Source organism: Ictalurus punctatus, chromosome 22, assembly GCF_001660625.3.
Source record: "Ictalurus punctatus breed USDA103 chromosome 22, Coco_2.0, whole genome shotgun sequence".
NCBI classification, from domain to species: domain Eukaryota; kingdom Metazoa; phylum Chordata; class Actinopteri; order Siluriformes; family Ictaluridae; genus Ictalurus; species Ictalurus punctatus.
Window position 1 is genome coordinate 1,167,433 of NC_030437.2, and position 24,019 is coordinate 1,191,451.

General features: G+C 37.1%; 1 protein-coding gene across 3 annotated transcripts in view; it reads right to left on the reverse strand.

The window, feature by feature from the left end:
• The window catches only part of LOC108255428 (E3 ubiquitin-protein ligase rnf213-alpha), a 115,705-nt gene extending 92,320 nt beyond the window's left edge, over nt 1-23,385 (reverse strand). For all 3 annotated transcript variants that reach the window (XM_053674364.1, XM_053674363.1, XM_017451368.3), the window contains exons 1-9: nt 23,303-23,385; nt 21,626-21,705; nt 21,474-21,540; nt 19,390-19,469; nt 18,666-18,690; nt 18,432-18,468; nt 9,476-9,613; nt 3,840-3,997; nt 824-1,059 (exon numbers count right to left, since the gene is read on the reverse strand). In XM_053674364.1, coding sequence (XP_053530339.1) covers nt 824-1,059; nt 3,840-3,997; nt 9,476-9,613; nt 18,432-18,468; nt 18,666-18,690; nt 19,390-19,469; nt 21,474-21,540; nt 21,626-21,676 — 792 coding nt within the window. In that variant the 5' untranslated portion in view covers nt 21,677-21,705; nt 23,303-23,385. The remainder of the gene's footprint in view (nt 1-823; nt 1,060-3,839; nt 3,998-9,475; nt 9,614-18,431; nt 18,469-18,665; nt 18,691-19,389; nt 19,470-21,473; nt 21,541-21,625; nt 21,706-23,302) is intronic.
• Between the last annotated feature and the right edge of the window lie 634 nt (nt 23,386-24,019).

Consider the following 24,019-nt stretch of genomic DNA (forward strand, 5'->3'; position numbering starts at 1 on the left):
ACACACATACAGACCATTTACCTGCACATTCATGGAGTTATCCAATCAGCCAATGATGTGAGAGCAGCGCAATGCATAAAATCATGTAGAAGATACAGGTCAAGAGCATCAGTTAATGTTCACATCAAAGATCAGAATTGCGAGAATATGTGATCTCTGTGACTTTAACTGTGGCGTGGTTGTTGGTACCAGATGGGCTGGATTGAGTATTTCAGAAACTGCTGATTTCCTGGGATTTTCTCTAAAGTACAGTCTCTAAAGTTTACACAGAATGGTATGAAAAACATAAAAGGTCTTGTGTGTGGAAGGTCTTCGAGCTGAAACACCTTGCTGATGAGAGAGATCAGAGTAGAATGACTCGACTGGTCTGAGCTGACAGAAGTCTATTGTGACTCAAATAAGCACTCTTTATAACCACGGTGAGCAGAAAAGCATCTCAGAATGCGCAACTTGAGGTGGTTCTGCTACAACAGCAGAAGACCACATCAGTAGCCCATCCAACTCAAGGTTCGATGTTTTGTGCATGCTGAAATGCTTTTCTGCTCAGCATGGTAAAGAGTGATTATATATAGTTACTATATCCTTCCTGTATCTGCATGTTTTTATGCATTGAGCTGCTCCACATGATTTTCTGATTACTGCATGAATGTACAGGTGTTCCTACTAAGTGGACAGTGAGTGTATATATCCTGTAATATACACAGTAAAATTGGTTTATTATAATTTATAGGACAAGACTGTATTATGAATCTGTATAGTAAAGTTATTTTATAGATCTTTAAACTGTAAATAAAATATACAGACTGATTACATCGGTACTTACCCATGATGTTAATATTTTCTCAGAGAGCATTTCATGGTCAATAACATGTCTTATTTGAACACAATCCATAAAAAATGCAGCTGTAGTTTGCATTGTTGATAAATCCTCATTTGTGCAATTCATCAGCTGTGTTAACATTGCTTGAAGGAATTTGGGTCGTATTTCCCTCACTGTGGTTTTCTTCTTCCAGAACAATGTTCCTGTTTCCATGCATATGTCATCAAACTGGTGAAAGACTGTAAATATAACAAGAAATACAGAATAGTTCCTTTTTTTATGTACACAAAAATATATCAACACATATAGTGGATTCTTACCAAGAAGAATATCTGTATTTTATTAAATCAAAGTAAAGCGGAAAGCGAAAATGGGAGAGAGGGCTTTATTTTCAGCAAGGCCCTCATTGTTCGCCTGGTCCAGGAAAGCAGCAGCCTAGGCTTAAATCTCACACCAGATGTTCGAACTATGCCATGCCAGCAACCAGTGATGTGCTGCTTGCAATATGCTCCCATGTTAATCAACATAGCATTATACAGTTGTGTTCAGCAAGCTGCACAACTACAGAGACACACGCATGTACTAGAGGTGTACAAAACATACAAACTATACATCGATCAGTCTTAAATTAAAAACCACTGAGAGGTAAAGTAAATAACATTGATTATTTCCTTAAAATGGCACCTGTCAAGTGGTGGAAAATATTTGGCAGAGAGTGAAAAGTCAGTTCTCAAAGTTGATGGGCAAGCATAAGGATCTCGGGGACTGTTACGTCAGGAGACGTATTGTGTGTGTGTGTGTGTGTGTGTGTGTGTGTGTGTGTGTGTGTGTGTGAGCGCACGCTCTCTCTTTTTTCTCTCTCTCTCCCTGTTTAGCTCTCACAGGTTGCTCCGCCCTAATTCAAAGTGCTGCACCGGGATTGAAGAGGAGAAGATTGGGCACTGATTTAAAAGGCGGAAGAACGATGTGTCAGGAGGAATGATGAATGGGATTTGTGGTGTGTCTGTGATTGTGTGCATACTTTTGAATAGCAAATATTTGTGAGCTCGCTTGCTTGTTGTGTTGTGAGTGAGTGGTAGAATCTGTGTTGTCCCATTCCCCCGTTTTGTTTTGTGTTGTGGCTGAGTGTACGCCTCTATTGTAAATATCTTCCATTTGTAAATAATACTTTTCTACTAATCACGAAAGCAGTAGGGACTGGGTACAATTTATTTTGGGTGTATCTTTTGTTCGCTGTGTTTACCTTAGTTAGGGACTCAGGTAAGACTCTGTATTTTCTTTTGAACTACCCTTTTTTTTTGTTAGGTAATTTAAAGTGATACGGGACAAGTTAGTTACGGTTCTGTTTGTTATTTTGGCCTTGCCCAGCCCTGAAGACATTGGCTTTCTTAGTGATTGTTTGTTTTGGATTATCCTTCTTTCTTTCTTGTAATCATTAAATTTGTAGATATCAAAGATTTGAAAGTTGTGTGTCTACCTTATTTTTATTGATTTTGTTTATACTTTCTTTTGTGTTACACCTCGACCGGGGTCGTACCAGGGACTTACACAAGGGCCAAATTGTGATGGCTAGACGACTGGGTCAGAACATCTCCAAAATTGCAGGTTTTGTGGGGTGTTCACAGTATGCAGTGATTAGTACCTAACACAAGTGGTCCAAGGAAGGACACCCGGTGAACCAGCGACAGGGTCATGGGAGCCCAAGGCTCATTGATGTGTCAAGGGAGCGAAGGCTAGACCACCTGGTCCAATTCCACAGAAGAGCTACTGTAGCACAAATTGGTGAAAAAGTTATCGCTGGCTCTGATAGAAAATAGTCAGAACATGAGTGCCCCTGCTGATTCCTGTCCACCACTGAAAGCTCTTACAATGGGCACGTGAAAACATTGGGTTCTGGTGTTCACGTGGATGTTACTTTGACATGTACCACCCACACATCACCTAAACATTGTTGCATACCAAGTACACCCCTTCATGGCAACGGTATTCCCTAATCGCAGAAGCCTCTTTCAGCAGGATAATGCGGTCTGACACACTGCAAACATTGTTCAGGAACTGTTTTAGGAACATGAAACAGAGTTCAAGGTGTTGACAGGGCCTCCAAATTCCCCTAGGTCTCAATCCGATCAAGCGTCTGGAGGACATTCTGGACAAAAAGGTCCGATCCATGGAGGCCTTGCCTCACAACTTAAAGGATCTGCTGATAACATCTTGGTGCCAGATACCACAGCACACCTTCAAAGGTCTTGTGGAATTCATGCCTCGACGACTCAGTTGTTTTAGTGGCACAAGGGGAGGGGTACCTACACAATATTAGGCAAGTGGTTTTAATGTTATGGCTGATTGGTGTGTGTGTGTGTGTGCATATATATATATATATATATATATATATATATATATATATATATATATATATATATATATATATCTTGCACCGATCATGCTGTTTAAAAGTTTACACCCCCTGGCTCTTAATGTATCGTGTTGCCTTCTTGAGCATCAGCGAACATTTGCACCTTTTGTAATAGTCATGTGCGAGTCCCTCGGTTGTCCTCAGTGTGAAAAGATGGATCTCAACATCATACAGTTACTGTTTGAAAGGGCTCAAATATGCAGAAGATGTTGTAAAAGTAAAGAATGTGCAGGACCTGGAGGATTTTTCTGAAGAACAGTGGGCAGTTTAACTGCTCAGGACAAACAAGGAACTCGTAAATAACTGTCACAAAACATAAAAACAGTGGATCATCCAGGTAACCACACACAGTATTAAGAACCAAGCATGTGTAAACTTTTTAATTTGTTCATTGGTGTAAATTCAGTCATTATTGTGTCCTGTGGACTTTATGTAAACATCTGCTATGGGAAATAGATTATTCAGGGCAGAACTAAATAAAAAGCAAAATGCTATTTTACGATCCCTCTTATTTTTCTTTAATTATTAATATTCTCCAGATTCTGCAAAGCGTATTTAAACTTATTACCTCAACTGTAGATAGACAGATAGATAGAAAGATATTACCTTTATCATCCTCAGAGATGTCTCTGAACAGTCTCCTGTATTCGAAACCTTGAAGGGTTTCATGTTTATCAGCGAGACAATATGTGTAACCGAGCTCATTAACTTCAGTCTTGTAGAGAAAGTGGTCACATGTGAACATCGAACCAGCTTCATCAGACCTGGAGAAAAACAGTCACTTTTCTACTTCAACTTCTCTACAAATGCTGCAATACGTTTGATGGTAGAATTTGGTGAGATGGCATGACACTGTATTTGCTGTCACACAATTTGATTGTTTTATTGCTATTCAACCTATTTATCTGAATTATTGCAATATTTTTAAATGTCCAATAACTCAAAAACAGGGGGCTTGGGGTTGTATACAGAGTTCAGATAAGTAGATGTAGTGGGATTTTGTAGAGTTAATATAGAAATTGTACACATAGGTATTTAGACATCCAAAAAAAATCCATGAAAAGTTTTTTATTATTTTTTTTCTCTCCACTGTGGACATCGAATGATATTGAAGGAGATGCATCTTAATCAGAGATAATGCAAGAAGTTAATTTTTATGGATAGGATTATGAATGAGGTTAAAGTGAGCTGTAAGTGTAGCAAGAGTGCTTGGATAATTTATGCTTAACCATGTGCATTACGGCTGCACGATTATGGCCAAAATGATAATCCAGATTATTTTGATCAATATTGAGATCTCGATTATTTATCACAATTATTCACTGACTTTAGTGACAGCATATATTTATTGCACTTTCACATTTATTAAGTTTTCTCATGCCACAATATAACACACAAGTAGACATGAGAAAACTTGAGCTGGTCAATTATGACAGAATTTAGGAACATAGTGTGAGCCATGACACATTAATTTACCTTCTGATAAACTAAATGTAATATTTTCAGTTCATTTTACAGACTGTATGCACAAAACAACTGTTAACCTGTTCACCTTGTAAACAAATACAATAAACCTCAATGTTCAGTGTCTGTCAATGTTCAAGTCTGCTCCTCTTAAATATATTTAAAGCTGCACTATTAGACATTTCCACTGTCATGGTTCTGGGCTGGAGTCAGTTCTCGAACCGCTCTGTGTGTATTGTGTGGACATCTGAATAATCTCATATAGGATGTGATTGGGGGAGTTCATTTACCCGTCAGATGCAAAGCGCTTTAGTTTAACGGTGTTCATTACTGACGCTCGGATCAGGATTTTTACAGCCGATACCGATCCAGATACCAATCTTTATTTATTTAAACTTTAATCAGGAGGTCCGTCATAAACAGTTAAATGTAAGCGCTCTGCTCATGGTCACTGTTAATTGATTTAAAATAATAGCAATTAGAAATACTGTTGGTTAATTGATAAATAAACAAGCACAAAATATTTATATTTAAATATCTTAAACAATAAAGACTCCTAATTAAAAGTAGACCAACACAAGCATAATCCATGTTAGGTAAAAGGCTAATAGCTTTCTAAGGAGATAGCGAACTAAGATTAATGTCAAATTGATATCAAATGCAACCCATAGTAGTTAAACATTATTTAATTTCTCATTTTATGAATCTATTATAATATCTTTATATATATATATATATATATATATATATATATATATATATATATATATATATATATATATATATATATATATATTAAATGATTTATTTATAACTAAGCACATTTTCTGTCTTTACATTTTAGTAGTTTTATTTCTATTTGTTTATCAGTTTTAGATCGGTCCCCCAGTACAGTGTCCATGTCTGCTGATAATATTGAGTTATTTTGGGGATTAAATCAAAACATGGAAACTGGAGTTGACTTTTCAAGTGACATCTGGCAACCCTTAGAGCAGCAGTGTACTGTATGTGTACAGACTGAACAGTTGCTACTCTTGATTGTGATTGGTGAGGAATTATTTAATAAAGAAGTTTGAATTAAACCCACCTTGTAGCATTAGCATTATTATTAATTTACTCCGCATGAAGCCGCTGTGTCTACACGAGCAGGTGAAAGTTCAGGTCATTTTGCGGGATCAATAAAAGATGGTGGTTTGAGAGAAGCAGATGATGTACAGAGTTACTCGTCATCATAATGGCTTCTCTGCAGTATTTACACACTTGTTGGGTTGACTGAGGAGATGAAAAGCAGTGTGAAAGTAACTGTTGCGCAGTGTAGATGCATTTTGAGCTTCTTGTAATTTTTATTCCAATTGTATTATATAACTCCGAACAGGTCACTCGCACCTGTGCGAATAAATATTTATTCACAGTCGCACAAAGAACTCTTCAGTTGCAAATGCGAGTGAAATGGTCGCACTGTAGAGCCCTGAGTTTATCTGCAAAGTTTTTTCCCATTCAGCGTGATGAGGTTTAATGTCCCCGACAACCTCTGTAGTGCCATTTAGCATCATGTTAATGTAATATTTCTCATCGCACAAAGCACTGGAGCTCGAAGCGAAGATGGCAGCACGAGCGCTAAAATGCCACTCTGTGTGATTGGCTGTAATTTTAGGAAACGCTTGATTTGATCTGCAGCGGAGTTTTCTATGAGCAGAGGACGAACTTTAAACATTAATAATGTTCATTTAATCATGTGCAGTCAAAATTGTAATCACGATCGATATTCGATTAATTGTGCAGCCCTAATGTGCATGTTTTTTTTCCTACAGAAGAGCACCTTGAATCAACAGAAACCACAATTTTATTACTTCAAGAACTTAAAATAGTGAATAAAACAGCCTACAGTAACCACATGCGTTATGCTTTCATGATCTCTATTTAGTATCATGGTTTTTTTGTGGCTACATTAAGTTCTGTTCACAGTTGTCAGAACATTATATTTATTTATTTATTTTCTAAACAGAGTGAACTATACAAAAATAATGTAATAGAATGTGCTGAATCAAGTCCCATTTTGTAAGTTGCTGAATAACAATGGTGGAAGACATATTGTGAAATTAACCCAAATATTAGCATTACATAAATCATTATATCACAAAACAAGTCAGTAAATAAATATTTTGTTTAATAATGTATTGTTGTTTATTTCATAATTGTTGTGATTTTGATAAGCAACAGGTTTGCTATTTTCCACTATGAATTGTAAATGTGGAAGTGACCCAGGTATAGTACAAGGTCCTCACAACTGCTGTATCAATCTACTTTGGCTTTTGTTCATGATTAATCCTGTCCCCCTACATTGGGCTAACCTCTTCCATCAGTGGTGGCTGATGACTCAAAAAATGGACGACCAAGCCGGTATATTGTCCTTACGGGAATAGGTCAAAGACGGGCAAGCCGGTTTTTCTGCCATACGGGGTAAGAGGGTTAAGTGTTACAGTATCTCACAAAAGTGAGTACACTCCTCACATTTTTGTAAATATTTGATGATATCTTTTCATGTGACACACTGAAGAAATGACACTTTGCTACAATGTAAAGTAGTGAGTGTACATCTTGTGTAACAGTGTAAATTTGCTGTCCCCTCAAAATAACTCAACACACAGCCATTAATGTCTAAACCGCTGGCAACAAAAGTGAGTACACCCCTAAGTGAAAATGTCCAGATTGGGCCCAAAGTGTCAATATTTTGTGTGTCCACCATTATTTTCCAGCACTGCCTTCACCCTCTTGGGCATGGAGTTCACCAGAGCTTCAGAGGTTCACCAGAGCTTCAGACCCCCCTCCCCTTCAACCTCTGCACGAATAAGCAGAAATGTAATCATGCTTTTCTTTCCTATAGCACAAATGAAAAGCCCTCTCTAGATGAGCAGATTTGTCAAATGAAAGTTTTTCATTCTTATCCACTGCTACGGTAAACTAAAGAGTAGATTTTCAAATTACACTGCTAAATATGACTAGCATTAGCTAAAAATAATTTATAGCATCTGTTCAGTCTACAGGTTCTCTAACACAGTCTTAACTGTCTGAATTTGTCCAGCCATGTTAAATGGGTAGGGGAGGGGACTTGACATTAGTGACTTGAAGTTATCGAGCCAATTTCGTTAAGTTACTACTTTCTTCTGGAACTCAATTAATGGATCTTGCATGGTAGCATTACTTTAATTGTTCGCTGCTTGATAGATCGCTTTGCTTGTATTCTCTCATTTGTAAGTATTTGGATAAAAGCATCTTTTAACAGAATAAATGTAAATGTACTACAACTTAAATTTTGTTTTAAATCAATTAATGCAGAAATTTCTGTTTAAATTAGACACAATATTAAGTTGATGTAATTATCAACATTATTATATCAGCACATCTCATCAAAACAATGATTACAACTTTAAATATTTAATTAAATCAATACATTTTCATTTTTATCTTGCAACCACAAATTTAATTAAGTTGTGGTAATAGGTCCCTGAATTACTCTTTAGACAAAAGCTTTGTGATTATTTCTGACTACGAGTTTCCTGAGACAACCGCTCTGTGTTCTTTCACACACACACACACACACACGCACGCACACACACACACACACACACACATATGCATATCCCCTGTCTAACACTCCTGAGCTAGGTCAAAGGTTATCACCAACCGTCATTATTTTAACAGGTGTAGGTCAATGATTAATATCGGTGGTCCTTCACATAGATCCGTATGTTCAACATTTAAAGATGATGTTTTAAAAGCAAAGGGTTTTGTCCATAATGGTAAAAAAGAAAAATGGTTGTACTTCAATGTGAAATAAATCGGTGAAGTCACACAGAGTACATTTCTGTTCCACAGTCTATAAGGATCCCCACCATTAATGTAGAGTGACAAATGTACACACCCTCCGTGACTACATTACTTAAGTTTTAAACATTTTTATTTTGTGATGGCAGCAAGACAAAACTGTTGTACAATTAGTATCTGGTGATTTTAGAATTAGACCCCAACTGTCATATATTGTGGTGAACTAATGCTTAGGAGTTCAACTTATCTTGGGAATGTTCCAACATGGCCCTCAGAGAGGCATTACTGTATCAAGCAGAGTACAGTACAAGTAGTGCTACCACACAAGATCCATTAATTGAGTTCCAGAAGAAGCAAAGTGCACAGAGTAGAGGTGTAAGTGCAATTTTTTTATTTATAAGGAGAAAAAAAATTATATAAGGTCTAACAGCTGAAAATAGAGTGTAGATTGATGTGATTAAAAAAAAGAAAAGCATTTTAGCATAAAGCTGCAACATAATACATGAAAAAAAAACCCGAAGGGTTTTGAATACTTTCTAAATGCACTGTATATAAATTGTGTTGTTAATGTAGCCACAAGAAAAGTCATGGTCATGATTTTGCAGAAGATGTATTTTATCATGCTTTTAATTGACTATTTTGGCAATGTTTTTGTTATTTTAATTGTTAATCCACCTATGACATGTTCATGTTTTGAAGGATAAGCTGACTGAGCACTCATCTGCGATACTTATAGCTCACTTGGTAAATTCATTATTGTATCATAAAATATCATATTATAAAATATCATATAAATTGATCACTCAATCAATCAACTGTATCACATGTTTGTATTTAATATTCTCTGTAATATTATGGTTACATAAAACTTCCAGACAGTGATGCTGGACTTAATACTGATTGTGTTGCTAGTATACAAGTTTTTTTTGTGCTTTAAAACATAATGAACTTACCTTATTGGAGTCATCTCTACGTTTATTTTGTTTGGGTAGATAACAAGATACATCTTATCATGTTTAGTATCAATATCCTTCTGAAGAGCAGCATAAAATTTCACACAAATCAGGTTTTCGTTGTTATCTCCAGTCCAACTGTGAAATAAAAGTTTAAGTGTTATGACCATAGGTATCAGTTACATGTACAGATAGATAAGCTTAACATGTCTGATTCTCATGTAAGGACTAAGAGGGGGTGGTATGACACATGGCATAGACGACTTCCTTGCCCATATGTTTCAGCATCTAGATTTAATTTTTGCACATAAAATCATGCACACTGATTGCTGCCTGGAAATCAGCCTTTTTTTGCCTGATGGGATTACGAAAGCAATCGCCTTTGAATGTAATTTCAACAATTGCTCAGTATGAGCACCTTTTGGTGACTATTATTATTACAGGCATTATTATTATAGGCATTATAGACACCTAAGGGAGGAGCAATATTGGTGAAACCTTGGCTACTGAAACCACTTTGGGAAAATGGCCACAAATATATAACACATCTCATTTAAGTACCTTAATTAGGTCCAAAAAAACCCCCAAAAAAACACTGGTAACAAGTCGGCTGTAGCCGCTAGTCACTAGCTTTTAGTGAGGGTTTTTTTTTATTTTATTTTATTTTTTATTAATTATCCATTAACAAGGTTAGGAATGCTTGAAAAACTGAAGTTAGGATTAATATGACTTGCTTGACTTAATATGCATGCATGTGCTATATGCTAATATCCTGTGCTAGGGATACTTATAAAATTATTGTATAGCCCTGATAACACAAAGAAATTCCATGCATGGAAGGCCAACATGGCTTTATCTGTTTTGGCAATATTACAACTTTATTCTCTAAATATTGCATCTTGCTATGGCAGATATTCTAAAGCTTTTCTCATGATACTATATAGTGATTTTTTTTCTTAAAATATTGAGACTTTTTAAAAACAATGGCTACAAAACACTGAGAAAGTATCTTAGCTTAATAATAAACACAAAAACATACCCATACTCTTACATATTTTATTAAACAGTTCACATACTAACATACATCGTGTATGTTCATTCACTCCTCCCACATAGAGCCTAAACACCACCTCCCCTTACTGTTACAAAGACCTGGTCTGTAGTTTTTATTTCTGTGCTCCAACTGGAATAACCTGCAGTGTGTAACTCTGAATCAACGCCTCGGCTCGGCTGTGTGTGTGGATCGTGTGTGAGGATTGTACGACTTTGTGCTCGCAGAGCGCTCCGGAGTTTCACTCGCTCTGGCCTTGTGAGTGTGCACTCACCGACCATGGCGCTAAGGTACACTACACGCCAGCTATTGAATCTAAAACAGGACTGTTATTGCCTAGCCAAAGACTCTTACAATCTCTGTCGAGATGCTGGACTGCTACGTCCTAAGCGATATATCCATCGGGGCTTGAGGCGCAGTCTTGCTGTCTCATCCTCTCCTAACATCTTTGTCCCTATCTGTCATCGTAAGACCAACAAACTGCTCCATACTGGTGTTGATCACAGCAATTTAATATCGGTTCCCCACGTGGAGATTAAACCACCATCGTCTCTGCTTCAGAGCCAAGCTTATGCCGCATTATTCAATGCGTGGTCTGTGAATAACAAAGCGCTGCTTTTATCGGATTTTCTTACAGATAAAAAGCTGGACTTGTTGTTTTTAACTGAAACCTGGCATAAAGAAAATGATGGGCTCCAGTTTAACCAGATCACTCCAGCGGGCTTTGGAGTATTACATCTCCCGAGGTTATCTGGCAGAGGCGGAGGCATTATCGTGGTTTACAACCTGAAGTTCAACACAAGCTCTGTGTCCGTTCCACAGTTTTCATCATGTGAATGCCTAGTCTTGAGTATTTCTGCTCCTGTATCCACCATCATCGCTACAGTCTATAAACCACCTAAGGCTAAGACACATGCAGCTTTTATGTCAGAGTTTGCGGACTTCCTGTCGATATTGAGTATGAAGTTTGACAGAATTGTAATTGTGGGAGACTTTAACATTCATGTAGACTGTAGTGACTCTGTGGAGGTTAAGGAATTTCTGTCTCTAATTGATTGTTTTAGCTTCACGCAGTTTGTAACTGACCCGACTCATAACAAGGGTCATACGCTGGATCTTGTGATTGCTAATGGCTCATTGTATCTGGGTTTTCATCTATCGACATTGGACTGTCTGATCATTCAGCTGTCTTTTTTAACCTCGAACTGTATCATTCAATGAGCCTACCATCCGAGCAGTAACCTTCCGGAAGTGGAAGTCTATCGATCACACAGTTTTCTCCAATTCTGTGGTTTCCATCCTAAGCGATCTTCATCCCTCATCACTGGAGGAGAAAGTTCTGCAGCTAAATTCCACTCTTGCTGCTAATCTTGACACTTTTGCTCCTCTAAGGTCACGTAAGTTCACATTCACCCGCTCTGCTCCCTGGTATAATGACAATCTGCACTCTAGAAAGGTTGTATGTCGGAAAATGGAGTGAAAATGGCGCCTTACTGGACTGAGTGTCTTCTATCAAGCGTGGAAGGATCTTCTGGGGGATTATCATGCACTACTGGAGACTGAAAGATCCTCTTACTTCTCTCAGGCTATTGTAAATAATCAAAATAATCCCAGACACTTGTTCCAAACCATAAACCGACTGCTTCAAGTTAATGCTGTTACCACTTTGTCTGTTTCTCAGCAATTCAGTGATTCTTTTTTACAGTTTTTTAATTCGAAGATTGTTAATGTTTGTAAAGAAATTCCTGTTAACCCTGACTGTGCCACTTCACTCCTTCGTCCATCTGCGTTCACTGGTGCTTCTTTCACTCATTTCTCACTGCTTAATTCTGAGGCTCTCACAAGGGAGGAATCCAGCATGAAATCTACCACTTGCTTGCTGGATCCAATTCCTACGAATTTATTCAAATCGTGCTTCGCTGTGTTGTGCCCTGCTATCTTCAGCATTATAAATGAATCACTGGAGACTGGGGTCATTCCAGCAGTACTAAAGACTGCTGCTGTTACACCTGTACCAAAGAGAGAAAATGTTTCTGTGGATGATTTTAACAAATTTCGTCCCATCTCAAATCTTCCGTTTTGGGCAAAAATACTTGAGCGTGTTGTTGCCTCTCAACTCTGTAATCATCTTACAATTAATAACCTCTTTGAACCCCTTCAGTCAGGTGTTCGTAAATTTCACAGCACTGAAACGGCATTGGTCAAAGTCACCAATGACTTGCTGATGGCCTCTGATTCTGGAGCTACCTCACTTCTTATTCTTCTTGACCTTAGAGCCGCCTTCGATATTGTGGATCATGGGCTTTTACTTACCTGCCTGGAAAGTGTTTTTTGTGTCGGGGACACATTTAAACTGGTTTAAATCCTATTTTACTGACCTTTCCCAGTTTATTTCTATGGGTGGTTACAGGTCTGACAATTGCTCGGTGCTCACTGGTGTTCCTCAGGGTTCAGTTTTAGGCCCTTTACTCTTCAATATTTATCTATCTCCACTTGGGCATCTGCTACGATCGCTTGGCCTCCATTATCACTTTTATGCTGACGATACCCAAATCTACATCCACTCTAAATCTGGTGAAAACATTGATGCTTGTTATCTTTCTGAATGTATTTCTGAGATAAAAAATATGGATGAACAATAACTTTCTGTGCCTGAACAGCGGGAAAACTGAGGTTATGTTTATAGGTTCCCGTCATCAAATTCGCAAAGCGGCTCCACTGTCTCTATTTGTTGATGGCTCTGTTCTAGAGACCCAAAGTAAGATGAGGAACCTTGGTGTAATTTTTGACACCAGCCTCACTTTTGATTATTTTTGTTCAGAGCACTGTTAAAGCATCCTTTTTTTCACCTCAGAAATATAGCCAGATTTCGCCCAATGCTAAACTTCTCTGTATCTGAAAAGCTGATGAACTCATTTGTTGTCACACGGCTGGATTACTGTAATGCCGTTTTAGCCAGAGTTTCTAAAACCGCAAAAAACAAACTGCAATATGTTCAGAACTCTGCCGCCCGGATCCTGACGGGAACCAGGAAATGTGATCATATTACTCCTGTTTTGAAGTCCTTACACTGTCTCCCGGGCAGGTTCCGTGTCGATTTCAAGATCATGATATTGACATAAAAGGCATTACATGGATTAGCTCTGCAATACTTATCTGGCTTATTAATCCCTTACACCCCAAATCGCCGACTGAGCTCCTCACAGTGTAATCTGTTAACTGTTCCACAAACACACCTAAAATCTACGGGTGACAGGACTTCTTCACTTTGTAACTCTCTTCCCCCTGAACTCAGGGAAGCCCAGACATTTGGCATTTTCAAAGCTCTTCTCAAGACACACTTTTTAAAACTTGAATTCGACTGCTGATGTCTTTTTAGATTGTTTTATATTTATTTTTTATTATTAATGTTGTTGTTTTTGTTCTTATTAACTTTTATTTGTTTTATTTTTCTGTCAACTGTGATTTTATGTACAGCGCTTTGAGAAGCTGCTTTAAAGGCGCTTTATAAAATAAAGTTTATTATTATTATTATTATTATTATTATTATTATTATTATTATTATTACCTTCTACATAGAGCCTCAACACTATTACCCTTGACATATTGCACCCAAACAGAGCCTCAACACCACCTCCTCTCTCTAAGCATTCCCATATACACAATTAGCATCACTACTTTCCACTCACAGCTCCCAGATAAATCCTCAAACCGCTCCTCTCATCACCACCTCCTCTCACAAAGTAGAGTCTAAACAGCATCTCCTCTCATGTACACCTCCCACAGACAGCCACAGCACCACCTCTTTTTACTTGCTACACTCATAGTGAAATACCTCATGTTAGATGCCTCACCGCCAGTCACTCTCTATGTGACTGTTGCTGTGACCAAGCGCTGATGTCCTCAGATGGCGTACATCGTTCCTTGGGTGTTTGAACCCTTAACCATGACACCCTTCAATTGGTGGGACGGCAGTCATGGCCAAATCATGGACAATCAGCTCTTGGCTTCCTCCTGTTCCAGAGCCAGCAAGAAGCATACTCTGTTGTTTCTCCCAACCTGCATGCTGCAGTTTTCTTCTCCTCCCTGCTATTCCCAAGGCTGTGAACAGCTTTCACACAGACTGTGCTGGTGGATTATCGACTTCCTCACCAGCAGAACTCAGTCTCAGGCACAGGATGTCCACAGGGTTGAGTCCTGTCACCCATGCTTTACACACTGTACACCAACAACTGCATCACCAAATACAGCTCCAACACTATCAAAGTTTGCTGATGACACAACGATTATCAGCAGTATCACTAACAATGATAAACAGTATAGGGAGGAAATTAAATTCCTTAGAGCACTGACATACAACCTCTCCCTCAATGCCAGCAAAGCCAAGGAGCTGATTGTTGACTTCAGGAAGGGGAGCAGCGTGCATGCACCACTGAGCATTGAGAGGATGATAGTGAAAAGGGTGAGCAGCTTCAAGTTCCTTGGCGTCCACATAGCTGGGGATCTCACTTGGTCGCAATGTGTCACACATCATCTAAACGGCCCAACAACAATTCCACTTGCGTGTTAGGCAGAGGAGAGCCAACATTCCACAACACCTCCTCTGTAACTTCTAAAAGGCCAAAGGTAGAGAACATTCTAACTGGTTACATCACAGCCTAATATGGCAGCTCCATTGCTGATAAACACAAGGCCATGCAAAGGGTAGTGAAAACAAAGCAGCACATCACCGCAGCTGCCCTCCTACCGGATCTGGATCCTCCCAGCTACAGTATACTCAGCATAACTTCACACTAAGCTCCACTAGCTATTGTACTATATGCATACTGCAGCTTAATACTTGAACAACAAGTTCAACAAGTTTGGCAACAAGTTCGGCTGGACTAGACACAACCAGGCCTGATTACTGCAAACCCTGTTCAATCAAATCTACACTTAAATAGAACTTTTTCAACAGCATGAAGTTGGTTAAAAGGTCTTACCCAGTAACACACTATGCCAAAGATGAAAGAAATTCCAGAAATCATGAGAAAGCAGCTGATTGAAATACATCAGTCTTTGAAGGGTCACAAAACTATTTGAAAGGCTCTGGGACTCCAAAGAACCACAGTGAGAGCCGTTATCTCCGAATGGAAAAACTCTGCACAGTAGTGAACGTTCCCAGAAGTGTCCGACTTTCCAAAATTCCTCCAAGAACACAGTAACAATTCATCCAGGAAGTCCCAAAAGTCCCAAAGACAACATCAAAGGATCTACAGGCCTATCTTGCATAAATAAAGGTCACTATTTATGACTCCACTATCAGAAAGACACTGGGCAAAAATGGGATCCATGGAAGAGTGGTGAGGTGAAAACCACTGCTAACCCAGAAGAACATTAACGCTCCTCAGAATTTTGTCAAAACACACCTTGATGGTCCTCAAACCTTTTGGGAGAATGTTCTGTGGACTGATGAGTCGAATGTGGAACTGTTTGAAAGACAGGAGTCCCGTTACATCTGGCGTAAACCAAACACAGATTTCCACAAAAAGAACATCATACCTACTAATCATACCTTATGATCCCTAGTACAGCAGAAAACGGACATCTGAATGACTAAAGAAGAAAAAAAATCAAGGTGTTTGAATAGCCAAGACAAAGTCCGGACCTTGAGTTTGAGATGCTGTGCCAGGATCTTGAGAGCTGGTGAGCGTGTGTGAAGTGTATAAAATATCTGTTTATATATATATATATATATATATGCGCATCAAGTGTCCGATAGGGTCCAAAACTGAAAACATTGAAAACGCTAAATAATACACATAAGGCACATGAAAAACAAAACAAACCAAAGTCCGGGTGTGAAGCGGCAGCCAGACGCGCACAGCGTTTCGCACTGTGTCATATCACAGCAAACCAGTGACTACATTTCTCATCCTGCACTGCGGCCTACAAACATGGCCACCATGGACTGCAACTCCAAGAACACTCACATTCATTCTAATCACACACACCTGTTGCCAATTCACAGAACTCACAACCACAGTACAAAGAGACTGGTTCTACACAGTGACTTCGTGAAGTATTACACTCAGTTGCTTAGTCTCTGTCGTATTTCCAAGCCTTATCTCGTGTTTGCTTTTCTGCTTATAGACTTTGTTTACCCTGTTGACCTCGATTCTCTGCTCTGCCCAGTTTAGCCTGATTGCCTGATCGTTTGACCCTAGCCTGCCTTGGACATTGTTTTCTTCCTGATCCTCTGTACTTCTTATTGTTTGAGTAAACTGCCATACCTGCACTTGCTTCTGTCCTGTGCCTCCTTTACATGACACACTGGAAGTGAAGTTATTGAATTAAAAATTTTTTTTACAAAAAAATAAACCTTCTTTTCAAAATTGTGTCTCTGACAATGAAATATTATAGAGTGTGAATCATAAAAAAAAAACGAGAATGCATTTTACGTTTGCACACTAGGTGCCGCAACCCACTATTCAGCTGATCAGCCTGTCTTTGACCACTAAGAAGAAGAATCACTTAAATGTTGTGCAGAGCACCACAACACACACTTGAGAAGCACAGAAACTTTTCTTTTTCTTATTTCATGTGGATTGTACCCAGAAAGGGAGGCAGAAAGTTTGTGTTTTTGAACAGTGCCATCAAGCTGTTTTAGTCTGAATGAAATAATGTGAAATAATATACAAAAACTTTGATAAATGAAGTGACAGTTCAGTTCTTACTATCCCGTTATATTTATTACTGACGTTTCAACAGGAATATAAGATAAATAACAAATGACGGAGTATTGTTTCCGCTACACAAAGTCCAGCTGTAACATTATGAAAAAAAATATTTGTTTGCATTCAAACAAATATAAAGTATTTCAGTAAGCTACCTCGCACCACGGCATGTGATGCCAGTTTGTTTACATCTCCATGGTACATGCAAATTTTGCAATTTTTTTTTTTAACGCACTTTCACTTTGTTGATAACAGAAATACACAAAAAGTGGATGGAAACTTGGCAAATGATAACAAGAACTCAACACTGGTTCTCTACTCTCTTCCGGAATAGTTTGCTTCGGTGTTTACACTGGTTTTCAAAGCAGCTTTCTGTGCTATAGCGCCACCTATCTCTCCTTTTTGTGCAACAGCATCTGCTCCAGGCACGTGATCTAAAGCTCGAATCTAATTGGACAGCCTACTTCATTGCAGGACAGGAGAAAAAAAAAAGACGCACTGGTCGAAAAAAAAATGCCGTTTGGTCACATCGCAAATGATCGCGCCTGGTGTGAACAGATCCATAGGGATCTATTGTTTCGATTCAAGCGCGTCATTGTGTTCGCTCAATCACGCTCCGTGTGAAAGGACCTGTAGACTGATGCTCTCATCTGCAATGCAGAATCCTGCTGAAGATACTTCTAAGATACTTCTAAGACTGGTCTTGTCTGAAAATGTTGAAATATTACCTGATGAATAATGACGATGGTATTTTAACAGATGAATATTTTGGAAACGCATTTTAGGAAGGTGAATGTGTGTGTATTATATTGTGAATGCTGGAATTTTGTTTTCAATCAAAATATACAAATCCAAGTATTGATATTCTGGTGTTTTTTCCCAATTTGTGTCAAATTGCTGGGCAGAAAAATTCAAGTATTGTCACAGCGATAAGTTTTTATTCAGTTTATGTAATTCAACATGCCATTTTGCTTTGTGGATATTTCGCACTATTATACTTCCATACATATAGATGGAATATAAAATGACCTCTGAGGTACATGTATCATAGCTACCTGTGAACTTCAACTGAGTTGATTATTCTTTAAAATGTAATGCATTATTCTAGAGATATATTATATTATATTATATTATATTATATATTTTAATATATATATTTTAAAAAAATTATGCATAAAATTTTTCATACCTGTGTGGATGTGACCTGTATCGTGCAATTTCTGACCCTAAAGAAAAAAAGATATTCAAGTATATAAGTCTGTGCTAACAGTGAAAGGAAACTTAATTATTTGTGTATAAAGGAAACAGAAAGAGGAATATAAACTCTATAGATCTATTTTACTCGTACATATGAACAGTGATAAAACTGAAAAAATAGTAAACACTTTGATTTTACAGAATATTTTTAAAAGAGTTTTCATACCTTCCTTTGTAAGGTCGCACCAACCCTAAAAATAACAATGTAAGTGGGGAATGTGGTCACAGTTATGTAATTATAGGTCAAATTTAAAAGCTTTTAGCTTTAGAATAGTACAGGTAGGTGCAAGTTGTTCATATTATTAACTATTTTATTGTCCCTACACAATATTACACTGCCACAATATCCATTGACATTTACATTAAATATATTATATTACCAGACCATTACAACCCAACCATCACACAATTGTGTAAGAGCATCGCAATTTAACATTGGAGTACACTAGTATGAACTATCGCTCAAAAATACATCAAAAGGGCACTCTTCTTTTTGCTAATAAAATAGGATATGAGCTAATTAACATGTGAACCTGAAATGTTTTGTGAAAGTGATTTTAAATCTCTTATATTAACTGACACTGCCTGGAAGCCCCGCCCCATGCGCTCTGGGCTTGCATTGGCCCTTTCACATTATTTCAAGTTAAACAGACAGTCAAAATAAAATCTATCAGTGAGTATTTTACATAGCTAACATTACAGAACGATATAGTTAAAATCAGTAATCCATATTTATTATGGATGTCCCTGGACAAAAAATTCTCAGGTTTCTACCCCCTAAAGATTTTGCTGATTTACTTCCCTACACACAATTCCTTCTAATGTTTATGAATTATTCCATTAATATAAAATATAGATTACAAACAATATTGTAGAAAATGGCTTCTTACCTCACGTTCATCCTCTGTTTGAGAAGACTGGGAGGGCCCCTGTGGAACATCCTTCTCAGGTAGATTGTCTTTTAATTCACCTAAATACATCCAAAAGGCGGTTTCACAAGTTTGTAAATTGGTAACCTTTCATTTTAGTCCTCTTAGATATACAGATGCATCTTTAAAAATTTGAATATCGTGGAAAAGCTCCTTTTCCCACTGTAATTTAATTTCAGAAAGTGGAACTTTCATGTATTCTAGATTCATTACACAAAGTGAAATATTTCAAGCATTTTTATTTGTTTTAATCTCGATGATTATGGATTACAGCTCACGGAAATCAACAATCCAGTATCTCAAAATATTATAATAAAGAATTTATAATACAGAAATGTCGACCTTGTGAAAAGTATATTAATTTATGCACTGATATGCAGTCAGGACTTTAATCCTTTTGAAGGAATGACTGCATCAGTGTGGCGTGCAGGCGATCAGCCTGTGGCACTGCTGAGGTGTTCTGGAAGCCCAGGTTGCTTTGATAGCGGTCTTCAGCTCGTCTGTATTGTCGGGCCTGGTGTCTCTTTTAGAGTCTCTATGGGGTTCGGGTCAGGCGAGTCGGCTGGACAATCAAACACAGTAATACCACGGTCAGTGAAGCAGTTACTAGAATTTTTGGCACTGTGGGCAGGTGCAGAGTCCTGCTGGAGAAGGAAATCAGCATCTCCATAAATCTCATCAGCAGATGAAGCATGACGTTCTCTAAAATCTCCTGGTAGACGCTGCATCGACTCTCGACTTGAGAAAACACAGTGGACCAACACCAGCAGATGACATGACACCTCAAATTATCACTGACTGTGGAAACATCACTCTGGACTTCAATCAACTTGGATTCTGTTCCTCTCCACTCTTCCTCCAGACTCTGGGACCTTGATTTCCAAATGAAATGCAACATTGACTTTCATGTGAAAAGAGGACTTTGGACCACTGAACAACGATCCAGCTCTTTTCTCCTTAACCCAGATAAGACACTTCTGACATTGTCTCTGGTTCAGGAGAGTGGCTTAACACTAGGAATGCGACACTGCAACATTTCTGTTTATAAATTCCACCTCAACCTGCTTGTCCTGACAATTTAATTACACTGAAATACCGGAGAGATTTTTGTCAGGTAAGTGTGCAGTACCAACCAAGGTTATTACAGTTAACGAAAACTATCACAAAAAATTTATATTTACGTTTACACAAAAACTAAAACTATCAGTGAAAAAAACATTTTCCTTAACTGAAATGTGTTTCCCCAAATAAATGAAAACTATACTGCAACTATAACGTCCACCTGCAGTACACACAAAAACTAAATAGAATTTCAGATTAGGTGGCCTGATTTAAGAACAGAGGTTGAATGGAGTGGATCCATCAATGTTGCTGAATCAGAAATGACCAGTAGAGTAACATGTATTAGAACTCCTTGGCACAGATGTAATTTAGTATCAGTGGAACGCTAGTGGCGAAATTAATAGGTAGGAAAAGACAGAGTCCAGCTTGATATTTTTATGAGTATGATTCTGCTGCTGATGAAAAGAAATGCACTGTAATCAGCAGCAACTAAAACGATACTAAAACTAAACTAATGTAATGATTAACTAAACTAAAAGTAATGATTTTCAAAAGATAAAAATTAAATCAAATCTATTTATGCACCATTAAAACTAACTGAAATGAAACCAAAATTTACCCTTTTACCTATCTCCATGGCCTGCCTTATGTTCTTACTGCACAAACACTTTACTATACTATAAATATACAAAATAAATATAAACATACAAAAAGGGTAATAGAATATTATTAATATTAATATATAATACATTAATAGAAATTATCTTTATTAGCTATTCATGTATAACTCAGTGCCTGTTAATGATTATGCTTTATTCCTTCTTGGTGCGTTAATGATTAGTGCATGCATTAATTCATCACTATGAAAGTGATAATTACATAGTAAATATATTCTTATTTGTGGAACTTATAGTAAAGTGTGAATACTTTCTTTTATCCCTCCATTTTAGCAAATGACAGTTTTATCATTCAGGACTCCTTACTTTGAGAAATGCTCTGAGGAAGCGTGACAGCATTCCCCAAAGGACCTGTTCTCTCTTCAGCAGGATTCTGAAAGAAAATTCATTAGTAGCACTAAATAGCAGTTTTATATTCCTTCTGAACTGAAAGAACTGAAGAATGAAATATTCATTACATTTTGAGCACCCTGTTCAGCTGAAGGGTCTGCTTCCTGGGAAGAATCCATTTTTAACTCGGAATCAGTCACAGGTTCTCCTGGAAAGTGTATTATTATTATTATTATTATTATTATTATTATTATTATTATTATTATTATTATTACATTATATTAATATATGATCTACGCCAATAAACGAAAGGACTTGGCTGGGATGATAGTTCCTATCTTTTTTTGTGCTCAGTTTGGGCTTAAACAGCCGCTAGAGGGCGTCCACAGTCCTGAAAAGACTTCATTAGTTCATTCATTAGTTCCTTCATTAGTTCCTCTATAAGAGGTTCTCAACCTTTTGAAACTAAAGCACCCCCTAAACAGATATATATATATATATATATATATATATATATATATATATATATATATATATATATATCAGATATATATATATATATATATATATATATATATATCTGATATATATATATATATATATATATATATATATATATATATATATATATATATATATATATATATCATATATATATATATATATATATATATATATATATATATATATATATATATATATATATCTGTTTAGATAATTTTTTGTTTTTGTATTTTTTTCTAATTACTTTTCATAACTTATGATTTAAAAAAAAATAACTTATAAAACTATATAAGGGACAGGTATTGAGCATGAATGTTCAAAAATGTTTCTGAACACTATAACTACTTTGTACAAGAGAACTAGGCTGTAATAATGTGGACTATTTTACATGTAAAACATGTTGCATTACATTTGCCTTGCGTTCTAAAAACATTCACATACGAATCATGTAAACTGAGAGGAAGGGCGCGTCCACGGGAAAGCAAGACCTCGCGCTTGCAGGACAGTACTGGTGATATTTGGACAGTCCCCAAGGTTTGTCCAAAAAGTCACTAAAGAGGTCTGAAAAGTCTCGAAGTTGGGAACACTGGTCTACACTGACAGATAGTCTACACTGGTCTACACTGACAGATAGATCAAATGCAGCTAAACTCCGCCTCTCCCCAGCAAAAAGAAAATACAGAGAGAGAGGGAACATGGGGTTTTTCATTTATACACATTCTACTTGAAAAGCAACAAAATACACAGAGAACCCAAACTATGCCCTGTCTGTTTTTTTCTTCTTGAAAACAATTTGTTCTCCCCTTCCGATCTCTCCGCGCCCCTGTTGAGAACCACTGCATTAAAATGTGAGATAAAAACAGACTACTGTCTCGAGTCTGTGCTCCTGAGCTATTATTGCATGTCTTTGAGAAACGGAGGGCAAATCGGCCAATGCTAATTTGTTTAGTGATGAAAAATGTATCTAGATTATAACAAACTATAATTTTCATAATGTGGAAATGTATAATAACATTATTACATGTATTAACAATGCATTATACACTGAGACTTTTAAACCTTCATCAGACAAAAACACTGTAGAAATAAAATATTTTGTGGATAATATGCCTCAGGGCGTTGCATTAAATCTGCCCTTCCACTTTCAACTGCAAATGAAGCCTTATACATTATTTTACCCACATGAAGTGCGTTTTCTGTTTTGTTTTGTTTTTACATTTATGTGAAATATTAAGAGGAAATACTCAACAAAATGATCAATTATTAAATCACAAAGTGATTCTCATCGCAAAATATCTTACCTGTTCATGTTTCATCTTAGTCAAAAGCAGTGTGTCTCAGTGGACTGGTGTAGTTATAGCCTAATGCACACGCCCTCCCACAGGAGGTGGTTCAACAGAGATTCAGATAAAGTAACTGCACATTTCTACTTTCGCTTTTCATTTCTTTTAGACTTCCTCAACTTTTATTCTTTTTACAGTAAAAATAATACTGTACACCATTTGGCCTAGCAACACTGATTTTTGGCTTTAAAATATAAAGTTTTGTTTGTTTTAAAAGGTAATGTTTTAAATTTGAAAGAGCTATTTTAAAAGTAGCCTATATTTCCACAAGGATAATTAATCAGTACAATTCTTACCAGCTGTTAATAAACAATATATAATCTTTTTATCCTGACAGAAATAGGACAGAAATGATAATTTAATGACTAATGATGTGATGAGATAATCTGCAGATGAGCTAAATCAAGTGTCAGTGCATGAAAAATTAAATAGCAGCTTAAATATGTTATTTTAATTGCAATTGCACATACTTATTTAAAATCAGTCCAAAAAGTCACATGGTTTCTGAGAAATTCTAGTAGGCTCAATAAACCTGCAAAGCAGTCACATGGTTTCAGTGAAGGCCTTCCTCTGTATCTACACACCCTTTCATAACTATCATAACTACAATTGTTCTCCTCGTCAATGGTTAGATGGGAATTCTTTTAGAAGAATTCCCAAACTTGTTTGTCCAGT